The following is a 23,453-nucleotide window of genomic DNA, read 5'->3' as shown; positions in this document are numbered from 1 at the left end:
CTAAAAAAGTAGGGAATAAAAAAATGGCCTAGGACATAGTGTTGAGAATTTCCACAGAGCATTATGACTTATACCATTTACAGATATGGAAAACAATAGCAGAAGGGAGGTAACAAACAGTACAAGAAATGTACCCAAGGCCTAATGTATGAAACTGTAACCTCTCTGTACATCATTTTGACAATAAGTAAGAAAAAAAAAACATTACTTGGAACAAACAAACAAAAACAAGTAGAAGGCTGAAGTTAGAAACATCAAGCATCCACAAAGAGACACAGAAATGAAAAGCTAACATTAAAATTTCTCAGAGCACTAGAATATTGCACTAAACTATTGCATACTCACTGTCAGGCCCTTGACACCCAAGGTTACATTACCATGTCTCCAACTAAATTCCAGAAACCCTGTCTCCTCAAGCAACATTGATTACTATGAAGCTTTCTAGTTTATAATTTACTATGTTTATGTCTGATTTTCATATTTTGGCTTTTAAACTAATACTGATATCAGGGAAATTTGTCTATAAATTGAAGTGACTCTTTACTAAATGAGAATCTGTATAGTTTTTAGGCAGAAAAAGCCTGTTTATTCCAACCAATTCTGAGCTCATGAAAATGAGGTAATTTTGGAAGTTCCCAACTTGCCCTGCACTGTACTCCCATCTTCCAATAACTGTCAGGCTGCTCTTTCCATTTGAAACCCTGTGCCAGTGAGGATCTGGCCATTGGCCCTCCCCTTGCAGCAGATTTGTGTTTCAACAAATGTTAGCCACTGCTCTCCTTGTCTGAACACTACATGGCAATGGCCCCCCTTGGCCCTCATAACCTAGGTTGAGGAGTAGAAACTGCCAGCCTCTTACTCCCATAAAATGATAGCATTGCCAAATATTTTCATGTTGAAAGTTAGCAGCCCGAACTCTCCATGAGTGAACAAGTACAGTATTAGTGAACTTGTCAGTATTTCTGAGTGAGCTTGTTGGCTAGAGTTTGAATCTAATGAATAGCTTTCTCCAATCTTGTGTAGTTTTCCAGGCATTTACCCAGCACAATAGGGAAATTATATTTCAACTTCTTTGGGTTGAAAAATTGCCCGTTTTCTGATTTGTCACCAAGAGATGTGAAACAGTTATTCGGAGAAAGCTTTATTATTGAAAATAGAAAAAGTAACTTATGTCACTTAAATCATGTCCCTCAGGGAGTAGGCCCAATAGAGATTCAAAAGCAGGGAATAAGATTAAAAACTAATTTTCTAAGTACAATAAGGAGCAAGGTACTTTTCTTCTAAGAGAATGGCCTTATTTCCGAGGACACATAGTCTCACAAGGTATACATGAAGTGTTTCAAATTCAGGAACTCCACCTTCTTTCCTTTTCAGATGCTGACATCAGTAGAGGGGTTAGCTTGGAAACTTCAAGCAAAGGTGGGGTGCAAACTGACAATAGAAAGTTCAGCCTCAGAGCTATTAAGGAAATGGAGTCTTTCTTTACCTCATCAATGTAGAAAAAATACTGCTGTAGAAGAAAGCTTATTGTCCCTGGCTGCTTTAGGCACACCATTACTCACTGTGGAGTTTTATGGACTTAAGTGAGTACTGTTCACTGTCAGGGGACTAGGCAGACATTCTTGTGCTGGACTGCCCCGGCACAAGAAAGCTATCAAACTTTAAAAAGGAACTGCTAAAATCCAATCCTACATTTACATTGTGATCTAGCTTTTGTCTGTAAACTCACTCTGCTGTTACATGAAACTGTCAAAGCCAGTTTTATATACAAGAGCTTTTGGTTTCAAGGGAAAGTATGCTAGCCATCCAAAGTCACCTTTAATTTAAAAGGCTTGGACCCCCAAAGGGTTTATCTGGAGTTTCTTATCTTGCTGGTCCCTGAAATTGCAACAGATTAGCTTTTGCATTCAAAAAGCCCATGCCTGTAAGGTTTGGTCCTGGCTTTAGTGCACTGGGAGGGGGGTTGCATAATGTTTTAGAGGAGTGGCTGGTAAAAGGTCTGCTGCTCACTGAGAATATCCTTGAAGAGGACAAGAGGACTAAGTCCCTCCACTTCTTTTCTTTTGCTTTCTGGCAATGAAGTGGGTAGTTTTGTTTTGCCATGTGCTCCTGGCCGTGATGTGCTGCCTTGCCATATCAAAACCCTGATGCTGCCATATTTAACAGGAGTTTTTTGTTTTGTTTTTTTAATTGGAGTCTGTGGAAATCCAGTGAGCCCATGAATTCGACGTATTGGTAAATGTGGATGGCAAAAATATATTCTTATTTTCATTTTCCTCTAATTGAAATGTGCATTTTCTTCAATAATAAAAATGCAACAAATAACAATAGACTTAGAAATACCTGTGAGTTTGCTACCAATAGAAAAAAAAATCTCAGTGGATATTATAGCTGTCACAAAATTGTCTTTTTTTTTTTTCCTTCTCTTTTCTTGTGACACTCCTGGGGCTTGAACTAAGGGGTTGGATGCATTATCCATCCTGAGCTTTTGTGTTCAAGACTAGCACTCTCATACTTTGAGACAGAGCTCCACCTAGGGCTTTTTGGTGGTTAACTGGAGATAAGAGTATCATAGACTATACTGGCTGGACTTCAAACCACAGTACACAGCTCTCAGCTTCCTGAGTAGCTAGGATTACAAAGTTGAGCCAGAAACACACAGCTTTGTTACAGAATTCTTGAACACTGTGCATTAGTTCCAAATTATACATTTTAGACCCATTACACAATAGTAGCACATCATTATTACATTATTAATAACTGCTACATATTATTTAGTGTATTATATCATAGCAAAAATTGGCAGCTATATTTCAATAGACTTGGTTTTCTTTCCAAAAGAATAATTTCCATTTTATGTGTTTAAAAAAAAAAGCTACTCTAAGAATAGGCTTTACTAGTTGTCCAGAGGAAGCTAAGGAACAAAAATAGGTTAAGAACCTCAATATTTTGTACCAGTTATTTCATTCTGCTTTTATTTCTGTCCTCACCCATCATGCTATGTGCTCTCTTACAAGCATCTTAAATACTCTTCTAAGTTCCTGATGTCCTTTCCTTGCATCAGTTACTTAAGTGGGCAATCTTTTAAATTATAAATCCTTTTGAGTTCTGATCTCTTTCATAAGAATCTTTTAAACTTTCCCTTTCTAAATCAGGCATGACACATTTGGCAGGGAGCTTAAGTCCCCTGTCTAGGCCTTCCCTCCCTTCCCAGAGTAGGTCAGTATTCCTTTCTTTTCACTTTTTATCAACTTTTTCATAATTGGTTCATTAACTATCCATCAAGAGACTCTGCTCTCATGAAGGTAAGTCCAAAAATGTCTAATTCACTATAAATACCTAGTGCCTACCATGATTCTGAGTATTCAGTGAGAATTCAATAAATACAAATATCCATTGTTCACTGCTCTCATGTTGCTTGCTTTTATTTACTCTAAAGATGTATACTACAAATAGTTTTTTTCCAACAATTTCTTGCTTTTATTTACTCTAGAGAGGTATACTACAAATAGCTTATTCCAGCAATTTCCATACTACTGGTCGTGTGTGTGTGTGTGTATGTGTGTGTGTGTGTGTGTGTGTGTGTGTGTAGTTACTAGGATTTGAACTTAGTCTCTCATGTGCATGGCTGGCTTTTATCTACCAAGCCATGCCCCTACTTTCAGTTTTGTGCTAATTAACTGGAGTTAAGTGTCTACTTTGTCTGCCATGGGTGGCTTCAAATAGTGATCCTCAGATCTCAGTCTACTGTGTAGGTAAGATTACAGGTGTAAGCCACCAGCACATAGCTTCCATTTTTCATTAATACTAATAATGCCAAAATGAGAATTTCCATGAATAATGTTGTGTTTTTTTTCTACTTCATACTTATAATTAATTTTTGGTATAGAGACCAGGAGGAGCCTAATGGAATAAACATTTTGTGATTCTTAACTTACTCTGTAGTTACCTTTCAAAGGGATCCTTTATTTTGAAATGCCATTAGTAATAAAAGCAAGAACAGTTGTTAATAATTTTTCTCAAAATATTTGTACTTAATTTCTTCTTTTACTGGACACAAATCTTAATATCTTTTGGGTTAGTCAAAGTTGGTACAATTTTGGTTAGTAAGAAATTAAAAAATTCTGAACCTGTTGACACATGCCAGTAATCATTGAACTTGGCAAGCTCAGGAAGGAGAATCATTAAGTTTGAGGCCACCTTAAACTTCAAACAACCAAAACAAAACTTCTTTTCCTAAACAGAAGTTGTAGTATAGTTAGGCCTCCGTACCCATAGGTTCTGTATCCAGGGATTCAAGCAATCATGGAGTCAAAAATATTCATTTTGAAAAAATTTACAAGTTTACTATAGTTATTCTTTTATTATTCCCTGAATAATATAGTATATCAGCTATTCACACAATTTACATTGTGCTGGGTATTACAAGTATTGTAGAGATTATTTATTTGTACTTGGAAGGATGTATGTAGATTCTATGCTAATATTTTGTCATTTCATACAAAGAACTTGAACATCTACAGGTTTTAGTATCTTTGCGGTCCTGGAACTAATCCCTCCAGTGCAATTAATGAAATTATATATAGAGTAAACTTATTTTGTTAATAGAGAACTAAGAACAAAGATGTTGGGTGAAGTAAGACATTATTTTAGCTTAGAAATTGCCATTTTCCTCGTTTAATGGTACAGATAATCACTAAACTCTGAAAGAAGTTCAAAATTGAAAGAAAGGATAAAAATAATGTCTATTGTGAAAAGAACTTTCAGTATTATGCCATTTCATATTTAAAAGAAAACAAAGTACATATTCTCTAGAGGCTAAGTAATTAATAGCCTATAAGAAATACCAAAAGTCACACATCAAGAAAGCTTTCACAAGTAGCTGAAACAAAATACATGTGCTGACAAGTCCTTCCTTATTTACTGACAAAAGTACCAGCAGGGACAAGTTAGGCAGGGCATTTTCTTATTCATGCATTACAATCCTTTCATTTCAGTGATCAAGCCTGGGTTTAGGCTGGACTTTTTTATATATAGCTCCCAATTATCTCTGAATGAGCGGGAATGAATTGGGTTATTACTACTTTCAATATGTACTTGTATACCCATCAGCTACCAACTTGTGAAGTGGCCTCCATTGTATTAAATAGAAAAGCAAACCAGCGTCTTCTTGATTTGTCCACATTCTACACCTTCCCCACTGTTTCATGTAATTATGTTCATATTTATTACACACGCTAACCACGTACCAACCATGTACAGAATACAGTAGAGTTGATACAAAGGTGGTAACAGAAAAAATACATAAACAAGTGGGAAGACAAGTGGAAGTCATTTCCTTTCTTACTCAAAAATGTCTCACTGGAGAATCTAGGATATTAAGGCTTGATAAGCCTAGAATGAAAACATACATGCACACAATTACTCTGAGGCAATAACACATAAAGAAGAATATAAATATAGGCCACTATTCATGCCAGTGTGACATGAAGTGATCAGTCAAAACAAGGAGGATTCTTTAAAGAAACAGTTACTTTTTGTGGCTACCATTTGTTGAGTTTCAATTACATGGTAAGCACTGAGCTGATCACTTTATATTTATCAGCTTGTTAATCCTGACAACAACCCCACTGTAAAGATAGGGAAATAGCTCAGAGAGTATGATTTAACCAGGGTTCTCTGAGATCAATGAAATTACATTTGTTTGACTTAGGTCTCCTACTGTTTTGCCTATATTCTAAATGCAATGAATATAAACTGCATTCAGGAGTCATACCATGGTTAATATTGTAAAGGTTTTATTTTATTTGTTAATTTATTTATTTTGCCTGGTGCTTGAACTCAGGGCCTGAGCCTTGTCCCTGGCTTTTTTTTCCCTCAAGGATAGCACTCTGCAACTTGAGCCACAGCACCACTTCCAGATTTTTCTGTTTATGAGGTGCTGAGGAATTGAACCTAGGGCTTCATGTATATGAGCCAAGCACTATACCCCTGGTTAATATTTTAACATATAAATCTTAATTAAAAAAAACACAAAACAGGGGCTGGGGATATGGCCTAGTGGCAAGAGTGCCTGCTTCATATACATGAGGCCCTGGGTTCGATTACCCAGCACCACATATACAGAAAATGGCCAGAAGTGGGGCTGTGGCTCGAGTGGCAGAGTGCTAGCCTTGAGCAAAAAGAAGCCAGGGACAGTGCTCAGGCCCTGAGTCCAAGCCCCAGGACTGGCAAAGAAAAAAAAAACACACAAAACAAAACTGAATCTGGCTATATACACCAGATAGCCTCAAACTGATAATCCTTCTGCCTCAGCCTCTTGAGTGTTTGGATTATCAGTACATGCCCCCACATATAGCTTATATGTTGGTTTTTTTAGAAATAGGCTACAGAATGAAAGAGTATATCTTCTGAGATGTGAGACTTCTGGGTGTGTCACATACTAGAAGAGATATTAAACAATCTTCAAACATCATAAGCAGTATAGTCCAAATCCTTCCTCCAAGGGCAATATATCACGGTACTGGAGCTGAGGGAGAGGTTGAACCTTTTCCTTTGAAACTACCTTCTATCAGAAGCTAGTACACCAAACTACTATGCTCCCCTGCTAGGTCTCACGTTCCAGTATCCATCAGAAGACTACTATAATGTTTACGTAGGCTAATAAATACAAAATACTTATCAGTGACATCATGGTTATAAATTATTATTCACACTGCTGTCTCAGTCTGTTATATGTTACTATGACAGAATACAACAGTGGATAATGCAGAAAACGATATTACTCCTATTTTTGGAGAGATTGAAATGTTCAATATCCAGGCACTGGAAAATATGTCATCTGGAGATAATCTACTTTCTAGATAGTACTGGTATCTGCCATAGGCCTTTGGACTATGTTCAATGTAGTGGTGGAGCTAGCAAGTACATAAGGCATAGAGAAAGAAAAGTGGATCAAATTCAACCTTTTAAAGAAAAAAATCAGAGACCTTTTCCAGTGATAACCACTACCATGGTGACAGTATTAACTCATTCAAGGAAGCAATGTCCTGATAACCTAATCAATGTTTAAACATCCTGCCTCTTAATATTGTGGCAATGGCAATTAAATTCCAGCATAGGCTTTTAAGTGACATTCAAACCATAGAATTCTGACTCTAAATACTTTCCCCTTCCCCATTCATGTCCATAATTTACCTATTCCAACTTCCTCAAAAATCTTAATTCAGCATCAACTCTAAAGTCTAATATCCAGTCTCATCTAAATCAACTGTGAGTGAGATGTGAGGCACAATTCATCCTGAGCACAGCAAATTCCCTCCAGCCAGCAGTCTGTGAAATCAAAGTAAATCATCGATGTCCAAAATATAATAGTGGGACAGGCATAATAGTCATTCTTATTCTAAAAGAAAAAAATAGGTAAGGAGAAAGGATTAATAGCCTCCAGGTAAGTTGAAAACCAAACAGGCAAAAATAACACTAAACTCTAAATCTCCAAAAAATATTTTATTCCTGTGTCATCTCCTGGAGACACTGAGGAGGTTTAGGCTGTCACATGAACTTGCTGTCCTTAGTCCAGATGGCAGCTCTCCCCAGTTCAAATCTCATGTTTGTGCTTCCTAGGCTGGTGCATGCTAGAGCTTTGCAGATTTGGGATCTCAGAAGCAGTCCTACTTTCATTACTCCACTAGATACTAGCCCAGTAATGGCTTTCTGTAGTGATCACACAGTTCTGTGCATTTCCCTACTAAGGTCTCTCTGTGGTGTCTACATCCTTACAAGAAATTATTGATGGGCTCCTATAGTGTATATAGCATCCTTTGAATTAAGGGGAGGAAGTTTGCCTGCTTACAAAGTCAGTACCTTATGGATACCAAGACTTACCCCTGCATTCTCCAGAGTGGATGAGTAAGTGGTCTCTGTACCTACCCAGCTCATGCTGGAGAGGATGAGAGCACTGTGTCTGAATACAGAGATATGATGTGTCTGTGATCAGTGAGTCCTCTTAACCAGTCTGTGCTCCTAGATCTGTAGATCTATGATAGGAGGGCCAGCCATTTTTAATTTAATTAGTCTATTTAATTTGACAATACTGGGCTTTGAAATCAGGGCCCAGAAAATGCTAAGTTGATACACATTTAGCCCTGATTTTTGATAGTTTTTCTGGAGACAGTCTAGTGAACTTTTCTGCCCAGAATTACCTTGTACCCTGATCTTCTAGACCTCAGCCTCCAGAGAAGCTTGGGTTGTAGATGTGAGCCAGTGGAGCCCGGTGGAAGGGGAAACTCTGAAGCTGTCCAAAACACTTTTTGAGTCTTTCCTGATAAAGCCACATGACTCCCCTTTTCCCTTTCTAATCTCTTTAGCAAGGGTTGCTTTTTTCCCCTGAATATATATTTTTCATTATTTGTATGAAAAGGATACAACTTTCTGTTATTTTTCTTTTAATTATGAATTCTATCTTGACACAATTTCTTTGCTTTCTTGTCTCACTGAAATATGATTGAGTAGTCATAAAGTAGTCTGAGTGCTATGATACTTAGTAGTCTTTCTGACAGATATCCTAACTCATCACTCCCAGCTTCTGTATTCCATAAAGTCCTAAGATGTGGACACAAGTTCATTGCAAATGCATAACAAAACTGACTTTGATTCTAGTTTGCAATATATTTTTTCTCTTAGCTGTTTGAGAGCTTATCAAGATGGCCTTTATAATCTATAGCTCTATCAAAGTTCCAGCTGCAGCCACTTAAGTAAGTTCTGAGAACATTCTGACTTGTGCTATAGCTCTCTTCTCCAGAGCCCTCATCAGAATTGCCCTAATACTTCATTCATGGCAGTCTAGACTTCTTCTAGCCTACTTCTCCAAATTATTTGAACCTCTATCCAATTTCAAGTTGCTGTGACACTTTCAGGTATTTATTATGACATCAATCTCATTTCTCAGCACCAAAAGCTGTATCATTTGATGTTCTCCTAAGAAACAAAATAGGAGGTGACAGAAAAAGAGACAGACAGACAGACAGACAGAAAAGTATTAACTAGAGAAATTGGCTCATTTGATTGCAAGGGTTATGATATCCATGACAATCCTCAATTCAAACATGAGAATCTCAGAACCAGGGAAGTTGTCTCTGAGATCAAATAAGTACCTTGTACTCTGGTAATGCAAGTCTGAGAGACTCAAAGTTAGAAGGTTAAGTGTTGTGATGTCAAAGGACAAAAATAAGAATATGTCCCAGCTCTGAGAAAGAGTGGAAAAGTCCTTTTCTTGAAAAAGTCCTTCTCTGCTGTTCTAACTGGGCCTCCAGCCTGTTGATAGTGCCCATTCACCCCACTCAGTTCCAGAACTCACATATCAATCTCCTCCTGAAAACCCTCACAGGCACACCCAAAAGGGACAGTTTTGCCAGACTAGAGTATTCCTTAAATCTAGTCAAGTAGACACTTAAAGCTAAATTTCACATTTTATTAAAATTATTCTTTGCCTATAAGTCTGAAACACTTGGGTCTTTCCCCTTAGAATCAAATGTATTAGATTAAGCATGATGGAAGATGATGGTAGCTGACCAGTATATGAAGTAGTTCCTAGTTCTCAATGATGGAAGCAGGAAAAAAATGCTTAAAATAAGCTGCCAGAGTAGGACCAAAATAGATAAGCAAACAAACAAATAAAACAATCTGTAAGAATAACAGCCCTAGAGTTTTCTATTATTACTCATTTGTAAAGATTTAATGTAGGGAGAACATTATTTTGACTTAAAAGCCAGGAGAAGAGAGACTCAGAAAACTTAATAACTTCCTTGATGTCCCAGCATGTCAACAGAGTAATGTGCTACAGTCCAGGGGTATGCTGTCCAGCATAGATGTCACTAGCCATTCATATGAAGTAAAAGAAAATATTTGGTTTGCTAGTAGCATGAGCCATCTTTCAAGTTCTGAAAAGCCATATGTGATTAGTCACGCTTGTTAGACAACACTGACTATAGACCATTTCCACTACAATAGAATCTTATATTGGACAGTTGGTAGTATTGGTCTGTAGATAAAACAGCATCAGTTTCCTTACTGTGGACTCTTATTCTGAGTGTTCCTAACAGTAAATCTGAGTGTCAGAGAAAAAATCCAGTGAAGAGGAATATATGTTCAAAATGTTTCTAGTAAAAACACTTTAAGCTTGATATTGCCAGCATAACTTTGTGTAACACAAGACTGTAAGTGTTATTAGAACTGAGGGAAAAGTACTAAAAGAATGCCTTAGCACATGCCCCTTTGTACACAGAATCTATAAATACTTAGTGAGTAACACTATATTGTGTCATCCACTCATGTCAGGAAAGTGTGTCACTTGTAAGATAGTTTTTCCCAAATCACATAAATAGAATACTATTAAAGTATAAATAACCCTTATTGTAATTGCAAGAGCTATACATGGATATACATTTAAAATTACTATTTTCAATGAAGGAAGACAGTAAGTAGATGCAATTAAAAATGAATAGCAGGAGCTGGGAATGTGGCCTAGAGGTAGAGTGCTTGCCTAAGCATGCATTAAGCACTGGGTTCAAGTCCTCAGCACCACATATACAGAAAAAGCTGGAAGTGGCGCTGTGGCTCAAGTGGTAGAGTGCCAGCCTTGAGCAAAAAGAAGCCAGTGATAGTGCTCAGGCCCTGAGTTCAAGCCCCAGGACTGGCAAAAGAAAATGAGTACCAGTTCAAATAAGCATATCTGAGTATGAGAAAGGATTAAAAATATCAATAAGCTTAACAAGGAGAAATCCAAGTTTTTTCTTTGTTGGGGATAGTTCATGGCATCTCTCAAATTTTGGTTCACTGTTTTTAGAGCAACTCTAGGAAACAGATTTCACAAAAAAGGAACAATAAATGCTCAGCATTAATACTCTCAAAGGAATGTAAAATGCTCCAAAGTTTCCAAAGGTAGTTTTCAGAGGATGACAAGCACTTAACTCAAAGGATCTTCAGCCTTGCTTGGCAGGTTCCTGTCACATTCAAGGTCTATGGGCAAAAATGGAGGCAGTTTCATTTTTCAAATTGACTTTGAAAGTCTTAGTGATATATGCACATTTCATGAAAATATGAGCTTTAGTATAATGGTCTGTTCACTTAGACACATGGGACTCATTTATGTTCTACATGATTATACTGAAGAACTTCAGATTTAAGATGTTTGTCATAAATAGAGTTAATCTATTATTTTATGAGAGTTACTAAATCTTGGCCTCCTAAGATTTAGATAGATGTAGACAAAATTTATGATAGCAATTGCCTATAAATGACAAACACCAAAAAGCAGAAAACTATCATTTTCTTCTATTCAACAGCACAAGGCCTTGTTGCTTGTGACAGGAAAGAAAGAAGACACAGCTCAGAAGACCTTGCTAGCTAACTGATGGAGTCCTTTGACAGTTGGTAGAAATGAGAAGGTGTCATTTGGAAAACGTGGTCCCATTTGTATTGCATGAAATCTATGAAATGCACAAGGCAACCCATAAAAATGATGAGGCAAGGGTATCTGTTTTTATCTTTGGCAGATATACTCTTTGACAAAATGGAAAATGCACTTTCATAAGGTAACAGAATGACCATAAATGCTGGGCTGCAGCCTTTCTACTCAAAATATACTGATCTACCACTTATTGCTGCTTAGGGCTCACACCTGAGCAACTGCCACCATGGAAAGCATAACTCAGTGACAACTAAAATGAACTGCTTTGAAAGATTCCTTTTCCTCCTGTGTCTTTTCCAACATGGCTCTTTCACAGCCTCAGAGGCCAGGGGTGTGATGTAAACAAAACAATCTCCCTGCTTTCAGTGGGGAATTTTTTTAATGGAATGATTCCAAATGGTACTGAAAATGTAGACAAGGCTCAAGGCAACCTCAATATACCTGTATAGTGGCAGAGCAAGGCTTGTACCATATTAGCAATGCCTTTTCCAGCATTAGCCTCCCTATCAGTGAGCTATATTTCTTTACATATATGAAGTCTACAACAGTCAATTTGGAGTTTTGTGAATATACGTCATTTATCAGGTACCTAGATGAACGGTTTTGCTCGGATTTTCCCTTGAAAAAATTTGTAGCTCACAAACCTTTACTTCACTGTAGTGAACACTACAGACAATTACTGCAAAGGAACTTAAGGAATATCAATAAAAGCAAACCTTAATGGCCCTTTCATTGGGGTATGGTGCCTACCAAAAAGTCAATAGTCATCAAGACATTTAAAATATCTGCTATTTCCTACTTGCTATTCTGATAAAAGCTCTTTAGTGGTACCAGAGTTGACTATTAGTATTACTTGTATATATTCCTCTAAGTCAGAGAAGTTTAGCGGTCATGGGAATGATGGAACAACAAAAAAGCTTGAGTTCCTGCTCATTCTTGACTCAACTGGAATTGAGGTTACACAAGTCACTTACTCTTTTCCAATATTCATGATCTTCATTGTTGTAATATATTGGGTATCACTATGAAGGTTGTTACTATATATTATTTATTCTTGTATTTGTAATGTCCAACCTTATAAAAATATCATTTAGAAAGCCTTTTAAGGGAAAATGTCCCCTTTTCTCATTGCTGTAAACTAGTACCTGAAAAAATATACATATGCACTATCCTACAGTATAGTTAACAAATATGTTGAGTGAATAAATGGAATTTATTGCATGCTTGCCTGATTAAAAGATGGATACTATTTTCAACACTACCTATCACCCTATTGTTGAGAAGGTCATATGAAACACCTGGATCTTTTAAGGTAAACAAAATTCATTGTTATATAATTTAAGCAGAGGCTGCTAATCCTATATTTGCTTGTAATTGCATTTGTAAACAGATATGTGGTATTTGAATAATTCTCTTTCCTCTGTCCAGACATCAACCAATGAAAGCCTGCTGAGCTCTATGTAACTTTATGCATTTTAATCTAGAAATGTATACAGTTCCATCATGACATCCAATTATTTTTTAAAAACAAAATGATAGATATATGAATTATTAGGCTTAATATCACAATGCTTTATTATCTTCAGGAAATAAAGTTTGTTAAAGGCTCTGTATTTTTTTGAAACTGTTATGAGTTGTTAAATGCTGTCACAAAAGGGCCTTCAATTTGATGTGTGGGGCATATCATCACAAGGATATGTTCTGTTACATGGTGTTATGACACTTGAACTCCAGGGAGAAATTTGGGGGCAGGGACTGGCCAATATGTTCCAGCCTTCTTCCTGAAGCTGCTTAATGCTTGCTGTGTTTTGACCCCAATTTTCCCATAGCACATTTGTCTTCTCTCTATGTTTCAAGCACCCACTAATGTATCATTAAAAGTTGGGGCAGATCCTAGGAGAGCATTAAGACATTCTTCATTATTTTCCATTCAATTCTACTCTAACTTCTAGAAAGTGAATGAGACACTAATTCTAATCCTTCTTTAATAAAATAAATATTTTTAATTGTGTAATTAGAAATTCTTACAATAGAAATTCCTCCTTGTATAGTTTCAGGTTTTTTATTAACCTCAGAAAAAGAAGGCTTGGCAGGATACCTAGACATTTTTATATATGCTGACTCCATTATAACATTACTCATTATATTGCACAGATCAAGATCAATCTCAGACAAAGAATGCTTCCAAATGTAACATAAAAGAGAGAAATAGTTGTCTCAAGTGTCAAAATAGTAGGTAAGAAGATTACCCTAGCTCTTGAAAGCTTGTTAAAACATACAACTAATATATAATTTTTGCTCTTGAGGAGCACAGAGAGGCCATTTGTGAGTCCCATGTTCCTTACCAATTACTCTGAAACCACCCATCACCTGAACGGTACTCAGTGAATCCCAGGATGCTTCTTTCTTACCGTCCTGGGATTCATGAATACCATTGGTTCTTTCCTGTTTCTTTCTTCTCCCTCAAAATGTGCTGTCATTGAACACCTCTATGCTGTTAAATGGATGCTAAAACATAAAATGAGAAATTGAACATCCAACACAGTTGGACCTGTGGATGTTGTGAATGCCTGGGATTAAAATCTAGTAGTTGTGACATCAAATGAGTAACTTTTTCACTTCTCACTCAAAAATCTAAAAATCACAGATACTACTTTATACTGCTTGACAGGAGCTTTCCTTTCAGAAGAAAAAGTCCATGATAGGGAATTTCAGTCTCATGAGATTTACCAATGATCCATGAATTTTCACTGTGATTGTTAGTCTAATTTCTAATTTCTGGTTGACTGTATGAAGGCAATGTTATCTGAAATAAATATTTCAGTCAATTAAATGTCACAGTCTTTACTCCTCTTTCTATTCTCTTTTTCATTAAGGTCCACTAGACCAATCATAAAGGACTAGTTCTGATGTGTTCCCTTTCACTAAAATAGAATTTTAAAATAAATGAAAGCTAGCTAGCAATGATAGTTGACAAAAGTGTAGGAGCTTTATAAGGATTCAGAAATAGGTAGTTAGAAATACATTGTCATATCATTTAGACCAGATTTCCTATCTGGGCAAAGTGTCTAATTTTCCAATTTTAAACTTCTATCAAACACATGTAAAAATTCTTATTCTTATTTAGAAGCTACATTCAGCTGAAGGTGACAAAAGAACATACGTCTATTTAGTAAATACAACCCACTTGATTTGAAAATAGTGTCATCTTTCACTAATTTTTGAAAATAGTGTCATCTTTCACTAATTTTGATGCTGCTTTTGAATTACAGTATAATAGAACAAATAAAATATTTCATTTGAATTAATAACTGTAGAAAATGTGACAAGTAGTTTGGATGAGACAGTCAATGAGGTGATTATATAGATTTTGAGCAAGGCAACATAAAAGAAATAAAGTACAAATACAAGTTATTTCTACTCTTCGTAATCCAAATCTGGAATGACTCACAGTTAGTGAGGTCAATACTGTCAACAGGTCTAATGGTATGGAGTAATGGGAGGAGGCAAGTAGGAACCTAGTGGAGGGAATAGATAATGCAGGATTAAAATATCACACATCTACTGAAGAGATACAATTTAGACTTCTTTTTTTAATCTCTCCTTACTCATGCTCAAACCTAATCTTTGTTCTCTTTCCTAATCTGTGCCACCATTTCCCTTGACTGGTATATTCCAGTTGTTCACTAGATAACAAAACAAAGAAAATAACTATGATCTAACTCTTTGTATGGTGAGCATCAGTCCTCAGTGAATACTGGATTCAAGTACTGTAAGAAAATGCTTAAATCATTACTATTTTTTCAATATATGTTAATTGAGTACTTTATAGGTATAATAGATGCTATGATTATAATTCAGGCTCCTTCATTTGAATTTTCTATTTCATTTTTAATTTTTCCTTGATTTATCCCTGCTACTCTTTGAGAATTTTTTCTACTTACTTTTTGTCTTTCTTACTTTCACTATTATCCCTGGAACTAACACAATTCCCCAATATAATTATGTACTTAGATGAAGCATCGAGCACATTCAGTAACAATGTTTATAGTACTCAACAACTGTTCAATTAGCTCAAGTCACAGAATAAGTGGAAAGAACGGAGTGACTTTAAAAACCTTCACTATTTTATCCTTTTACCTTTAAGTTCTGCTGAAGGTTAAGACCATAATTCAGGTAATAAAACCTCTGGCAGAGTATTGTTTCATAAAGGCAACAAGAGTCTGTGGGAAATGAAATCAGGCAGGAAATCAAGGCAATGATAGACCCTGCTCTTTCAAACTCTGGATACCCTCGAGCAAATAACTGTCACAAAACTTACCTTACCATGATTTGCAAATTTTGGTCAAAATTGCAATAATATTTGATATTGATATCAGATAGGTGTGGGTGAAAGATTAATTATATTATGTTACATATGAAATGGCTTTGTTCTTTAGAAGGGGAAACATGTTATGTAATAATCCATTATTTATTACCTCTTCTTCAGATATCATGATTTGGTAGAACTATCATATAAAGAAAAAGGTCTTCATTACCAAATTTGTAGTTCACTTCTAGGCTGCAGTTCTTTTGAAGCCAGCACCTATAGGGCACAATCAATAAGATCCCTTCCTACACTGGTTTTGTTTGTTTGAATAGGTTCTCTGAACTTTCCTCTTACAATAATGGATTTGCCCTTCTCCATAGGCCCTGCATGGCCAGGAGAATTCTGGAACCTCTTCTCAAATGCTTCAGGATTTTGAGGGAAGAGAATCACATGTGGGTGTATACCACAACAAAGAATTTCCTAAAGACAAGACCAAAGATAAGGAAAGGGGCCCAGTCCTTTCCATCCCCTTTAACAGGAAATGTTCTTCAGTTAGCCACAGAAACAGATGATACATCCATCATGAGCCTGAGGGACAGATGTCAGAGTGACAAAGCCTATTAACCACTCAGTTACACAGTATCCAGGCTAGGAAAAAGCTTTCTTCTCTTTCCATTGAATAAACCTACTCAGAAAAATTGCAATGTTATATTCCAGCAACATAGATTTAAAATACAAGGTACATCCATTAGTAGTATGTTTCCAAATACACATAAAATTCTTCTGTTAAGTAATTCCGAGAGAAACTCCATAAAGATGTTAAAATGTCAAAAACTTTCCTTACTAAACATATTTCCATATTTATTTAGAGACATATCTCAGAAAACATCATTCTTTAGCTATTTAATGCTCCTTTATTGGGCTAGAAGAATTTAAAAATAACTATTATAAACAAATTTAAGAATTCCTTCACCAAAAAGTCTACAATACAAAACAACAATAAAAGGAATGGAAAGGAATAACAACATAGTATTTTTATCCATTTCCTGATTTCTGTCTAAACATGACTTATGCACATATACTTACATATATATGTATATATAAATTTACACACAGATACATACTTAATGTGTATACTTCACGACATAGAATGGCAACATATCAAATGCTTAGTCTATGCTAATCCATTTTTCCTGTGAAGGAAAATATGTTATTATTACAAATATAGGACATGAAGAGGAACATGCAACAACCGAGGAGAGGAAGATAGAATTGAGGCACAGGGATAAATAGGAGGAACACAAAGAATGTAAAGAACAAAAAGCGTCATTGACCTGATTTGTCAGAGCTGTTGCCTGTGATTGGAGTGATGGAGCAGCTGGGATTAGCCTTTGCGCTGTCCTTGGAAGAAACCATTTTGGGTTTATTTTTCGTTGCCTCTAGTGCTTTGACCTTCTTGGCATGTTTACTTCCTTTGTAGTGGGCCTCGGCCTGGCTCTACAAAGGAGAACAAATCAGGCTCATTTTTTGCTACTTACAAACACCATGATGGATGATCATGCAGGAAAAAATACATTCAATCATAGGAACCACAGACAGTTACAACTCAGCATTTAACTACATTTCTGGCATTTAGCGAAGTAACAGACCAATATCTAAGAGGATGTAGAATATCAAATCCTTCTATAAAACACAGAAGATTTTGTCTTCTACATACTAGTAATTGTAAAATTGTAAGGAATGTAAGCGTTGTCATTGGTGCCATTGTGGTGTCCATTGTGGTTATTTTCAAACATTGGCTGGCAGTAGCTACTTTTGACTGCCTTACCAGTGCATGTGGGCATGACCTTCCACAATCATCGCCATTCAGCTACACACCTATTCTACCCTGCAGTTGGGCTATGCTCTGATGCCACATAATGTGACAAAACATGTCACTAAGTGCTACTAAGTCAAAATGACACTACATTCACCACAGGTACTTTATGTATCGTTTTGATAATTCCAGTTCCAGAAACAAATAATATACATTACAAAAGAGGGAGAGATAGTCTTTTATTTCTGATCTGGAATATGACTGATGAGTCAAATAAATCAGTGTTCAGTTATGTACAAAGCATAAGTATAACTGTGATATTCATACCAGATCAAAAGAAGGGGGAAAGAGTAAGGCAAAAGACAAAATCAATTTCAATAAACTTAGAATATATTTACTGACATTTGGAAAAAGTTCCCTGGCCTAAACAAGGTTTTTATGTTTTTAGCATCTAGTATACATTAGCAAAAGAATCTAATTAACCTAATTCATTTAGATTTCCTTCAATAGACTAAAAAATATAAACACATATTTGGTAAGTATAAAATGAGATGAATTTTTTAGTTGATATTCAAAGTAATAAAAACAGTTTGACATTCAATTTTTTTTACATCTGTCTGTGGCTGGAGATAACAGAGGCCAATCAGACTCCACACATATGTGATCACACTTGTAAAGCCAAGTCACACATTGGCAAAAGTGAGCTAAATAGCAAAACCTGTGTGTTCTGGGATATACAGAACTAAAAGAAAAGTGTTTTAGTGAAGTGAATCAGTGAATTAGTCTAAAAATTGCAGACTTTTGATTTGATATTTTAAGAAAGGGATATACATGGACTGGTAGAGTACACTTAAGGTAGGAAAATGTTGGCCTAGGAAAAGACTGGCATTGGTGTACTAGAGAAGAGTTTATAATCAAGGCCTTTTGGTAGATGTCTTTGACAGGAAGCCATGAGAACCAAATGTTTTCCATGTGGCATAGCATGACACCGAGATGAAATTCTCAAGATAATTTGATGATGAAACTTCCAAATGGGAAGGTATCTACAACCACTATTTATTACATGTTGTTGATTGAATATGAAAAAGAGAGATGAGACAGACAATGAGGCATTTAGGACATTATATGATACTGGGAAAAAAACAAAACACCAGAGCTTAAATACAATGAATTCATCTTAATTATAATAGCTTAGAATTTCCTGACACCTTGGTTACTACCAGTTTTGTTGACGCTTGCTTAAATGGAATGGTTTCGCTGATAATTACTGTATATGTGCCATGTTCATACTAAGCTATCCCTTTTCTGACTTTCTGGTTTGTTTCATTCCAGATAAGCAGGTATGTATTTATTAACTACCCTCAGACATTCAGTTATACTTGGCTCAGTAGAATTAGTGACAGTGAACACCACTTCAATCCTATACTGCTTCTAGGTCCTGGAAGGGGACAAAACCAGCTTAAGTTCCCAAATGATGAAGTTGTTTTTGCTAAACATCATAACACAAACAACCACAAATGTCAAGGGTCTACCAGTAAACACTATATCCATGTGTTTGCTGTCCCATCAGAGTGTTAATGTGATGAAAAGGGTCATGTCATAGTTGAATTTTCTGTGGTACTTATTTTATAAGAGGTTGAGGTAGTTAGATAAACAATGTATTGCCTTTGTAAGTCATGTAAACTAGAGAAAGTATCTTCTTTTTCCTTGCAACTGAAAACACACCAGGGATTTCCTTAGATTATCACCTCTAGCATCCAAAGTCTCTAGCCTTGTGCTTACTGTGCAAACTCCCTAATTTCCTGAATATTTCTCCAAAAATATCTTTCAATCTTCATCAAAATTATTATCATTTGGTTGCTCGAGGGATCCTCATGTTGTCTATCAAAGTGGGAAAAAAAGTCTCAGTGGAAGAGAAAAGTATAAAGTAATGTTCATTATTAAAGAATCTAGCTAGTATGTTTGAGAAGTTATAAATTAAGGAAGTAAAATAAAAAATTTTTAGTTGATAATGTAAAGTAATAATAATGGTGATAAATATTATTGAGCACTGTTCCAGGTGCCAAACACATTACATGTATTAGCTCAGTTAATCCTCACAATATTCTATTTGTCAGTACTTTACAAATGACAAACTGGACATACATAACGTAACTAACTTATCAAAAGTCACACAGGTAGGTATAGAAGCCTTTAGTAGCTCAAATATTCTTAGATATATTTTCTTCATTAATTATATACTCACACAATTAATAGTGTAGCTTTATTAGAAATGAAAACATGCTGAGCACTAATGTCTCACTTGGGAGGCTGAGACCTGAGGATTTCAGTTTAAGCCAGCCTGGACAGAAAAGTCTATGAGAGTCTTATCTCCAATTAACCAGCAAAAAGCCAGACGTAGATGCCTGGCTCAAATGACAGAACACCAGCCTTGAGCAAAAAGGCTATAGGAGAGCACCTAGATGCTAAAGTGAAGCCTCAACACTAGTGCACACTCACACACATACACACACATATGTGTGCACTCGTGTGTGAGCACACACACAAAATAAATAACAAGTAAAAATTATATACAAAGAAAAGACACTGCTTTCAATGATTAAACCTTAATGTCACTGAAATTGATGTGAATAGACACTATCCACCTAGTGTTTGGGAGGGGTACCGGCATAAAACATTAGATATGATCCTTCTGGTAAGTAGCTAAGCCCCCTGTTTTAGGTATGCTACAATTTCTACAAGGTAACAGCACACCTCTTAAAAATGTTACCAAGTACACACTAAGGAGTGGAGAGTCACAGAGTGCCCTCTGGCTAACTAAAAACAGATTGCTCTAAATAAAACTTCCAAGTACAAGATAAATGGAATATGCTTTCCTCATTACTATTTCTTGGCATCATTGCAGGAAGTCAACAGTATCAATAAGCACTTAATGACATGTCTAAGTGACACCTCACTGGATGTCAAAGTGGGAAGAATTCCCTAAAACCATGTCCCATTTTCCCTCTGAGTAGGGGGCGTGTAGAGAAGGGCAACAAGAGTCCTTTGTGTCCATTGACTGTTGTTTGGAGGAAAGTAGGATGCAACACTGTTCAATAAAGAGAGTTCAAGGTACCACTAATTCCTATATGGTGCCTTTCCAGATCCTTGTGGTATTCTTGGTAGTGGCACTTTGCTCTCTTAAGTTCTCTATCAGAGACAGTGTCAACAGCTTCAGCCTCCTGGGCAAATCTTCAAGTGAAAGTGAGACACTGTTAAACAGCAATGAAACTGAACTGACTTCATTATTTAGGAAGCTCTCTAATTGAAGGGTGAAAGAAACAAGGACAAATGCCAGAGTTCCACAAACCAGTTGCCATGCCAAGTCCAGTCAATAATGGCTCCTGTATCACTTCTAAGATACTCAGTTGGCAGAGTTGACTTACTTCACACTCACACTAAGCAGTCACAGCTTGCTTTCTGCTTCTCATCTAGACAGGCTATTGTGCCTCATCTGGTAGATTCCAAAGAAATCTCTGGACAAGAACTGCCAGAATTAGGGTTGAGAAGGTAACTGAGTAGTAGTAGAGTATGTATACTTTGTGTATACATAGCCTGGGTTTGATCACCAGTACCTCAAAAAGAGGGAGAGAAAAGAAGTTTCTATAAAGAATTACAAGATTTTACCTTGACCACCCTATAATAAAACCCCAGGTTTCTAGGTCTTCTATAGAGACCACTCAGGTTGTTACCCACCAGAATACCCATTGCCCAATGTCTGCAGAACATATTTCCCAGGAAAAGACACACTGGGTTTAGTTTTTTCTTATATTAGTCATCTTTGGTACTAAAGATCTTCACTTTCCAAAATCTATAATTCTTAGGACCTCACTGGTCCAAATAGAAATAGGATGAGATCAGGTATTGCGTTAAAAATAAAACTGTAACAAAGTATTCCCAATGTGAAGTTCACTGTGCTCTCATGTCTAGTTTGACCTTATTTCTAATTTGTACTTCAGAGAGATGGCTAGGATCTTGAATTAGGACTTTAAAATACTTGTATGAAAAGAATAGTGCAAATATAAAGTTATGAAGAGGCTGGGGAAAGGTAACATCCCTGGAGAAAGTACTCTAGTTTTTAATAGAACCAATCTTTTTTTTTTTTTACTTTAAAGAAGTAATTAAATCTGTTCCATTAATTAAAGAAAATATATCATCACAACTACTCACACTTTTTTTTCCTAAGACATGTCAGTGTGTTAGGAAGCATTATGAGGAAAATAGCAGAGGTCAGTAAAATTCAAAAGAACAAACAAAAAACCCCATACACTAACGTGCCAAATAAAATGTAGGTCACATAAACTACCATAAAACAGGCTTTGCTAACAGGGAAAATGAGATTATTTATTCTACAAGGAATTATTTAGCATCTGCCATGTGTTAGACATAGTGAAAATTTAAAATAAAGAGTTCTACTTGAAGAATGGTAGTAGGAAGAAAAATCACACACATATGTGACAATGACCCAAAAGTCAGGGTAGAAAATAATGGGGTAGAAAGAGTGAGAAATAGGAGGCATAGAGTCATAACAGACTATAGGAGTCAGAAGAGAAGAAGAATAACTTCTGGTGGAATGCTGATGGAGGGTCATTGAAAAGGGGACTTAGAAGTGGCCCCTGCTGCAGGCATTTTGGAAAGGAGGACTTTGGGGCAGAGGGAATCGAATGTTCTAGGACACTGCTTGTGAATTGCACAGTGTTCTCTGGGTATGGCTATTTCCCAGCTGCTCTATAACACACAGACATAAAGAGAAAAAGGAAATATTGCTATGTGTTTACCTTGAAAAATAGTATTGTCTTGTGAAATGGAAATAATCTTCATAGCAGTCTTTTTTCAATACTTTCTTCTTCTTTTTTTTTCTGTGCCATGGGGCTTGAACCCAGGGCCTGGGAGCTGTCCCTTCACTTTAGTGTTCAAGCTTGGCATTCTATCACTTGAGCTACAGCTCCATTTCTATCTTTTTGGTGATTAACTGGAGATAAGAGTCTCATGAACTTTTCTTCCCAAGCTGGTTTTGAACCAGGAGCTTCAGATCTCCTGAGTAGCAGTCATTACAGGTTAGCTACCAGTGCCCACCTCATCATAGCACTTTAAAAATGAATATCTTACAGTAATTTGACTAAAAAATACTTACATTACTTTATGGATACTACATGTATTACAGATTTTATTTGGGGTGGTGAAAATGATAATCTTATATTAAAACAACTAAATTATTTATTTTGAACAGTTAGCAATTATTTGAGATAAAAGTATAACATTTTAAAATCTATAATAAAAATATTAAAAACAAAGATTACTGAGTAGCTAATAACCACTTGAACATGAGGAGGAATACACAGTCACAAAGCTACAACATAAGAAATGAGATATACTCAAGAGATAGACTTATTCAATCTAAAGTCTGTTAATAACTCTTTTGGCTGATATTGGCTATTTCAAGTACTGCAACATCAGTCATGACCTATGATTGGCTTTGACAGTCATTTCATTTGATACATCTTAAAAACAAAGTCCAGAAAAAATTGCAACTATTATGAATTTTTAGCTTAAAAGACATAATAATGTCTTTTCTAATTCCTATCTTGTGAACACTACAGGTATTTTGTTCTACATAGGACCCCTATCTTGCATAACTCCAATGGCATCTTCCACATACAGTTTAAATGAGATCAGGTTCTGCATATTGCTTTCCATACTTACTGTATGTACAGTGTAGTGTACACATAAAATAATACATGACCTCCAAATATTTCTATATCAATACAGAGAAAAGTATTGGCATTCTAGGAAGAAAATGATATATACTCTAGATTGTTAAT

At 36.1% G+C, this 23,453-nt stretch overlaps 1 protein-coding gene across 6 annotated transcripts in view; it reads right to left on the bottom strand.

Moving 5' to 3' along the window:
* The window catches only part of Znf385b (zinc finger protein 385B), a 387,916-nt gene that overhangs the window by 20,583 nt on the left and 343,880 nt on the right, over positions 1-23,453 (bottom strand). For all 6 annotated transcript variants that reach the window (XM_048345153.1, XM_048345159.1, XM_048345158.1 and 3 more), the window contains one exon: positions 17,111-17,273. In XM_048345153.1, coding sequence (XP_048201110.1) covers positions 17,111-17,273 — 163 coding nt within the window. The remainder of the gene's footprint in view (positions 1-17,110; positions 17,274-23,453) is intronic.

Source organism: Perognathus longimembris, chromosome 4 (assembly GCF_023159225.1).
Source record: "Perognathus longimembris pacificus isolate PPM17 chromosome 4, ASM2315922v1, whole genome shotgun sequence".
NCBI lineage: Eukaryota > Metazoa > Chordata > Mammalia > Rodentia > Heteromyidae > Perognathus > Perognathus longimembris.
This window is presented reverse-complemented; position numbering and strand designations above follow the sequence as displayed.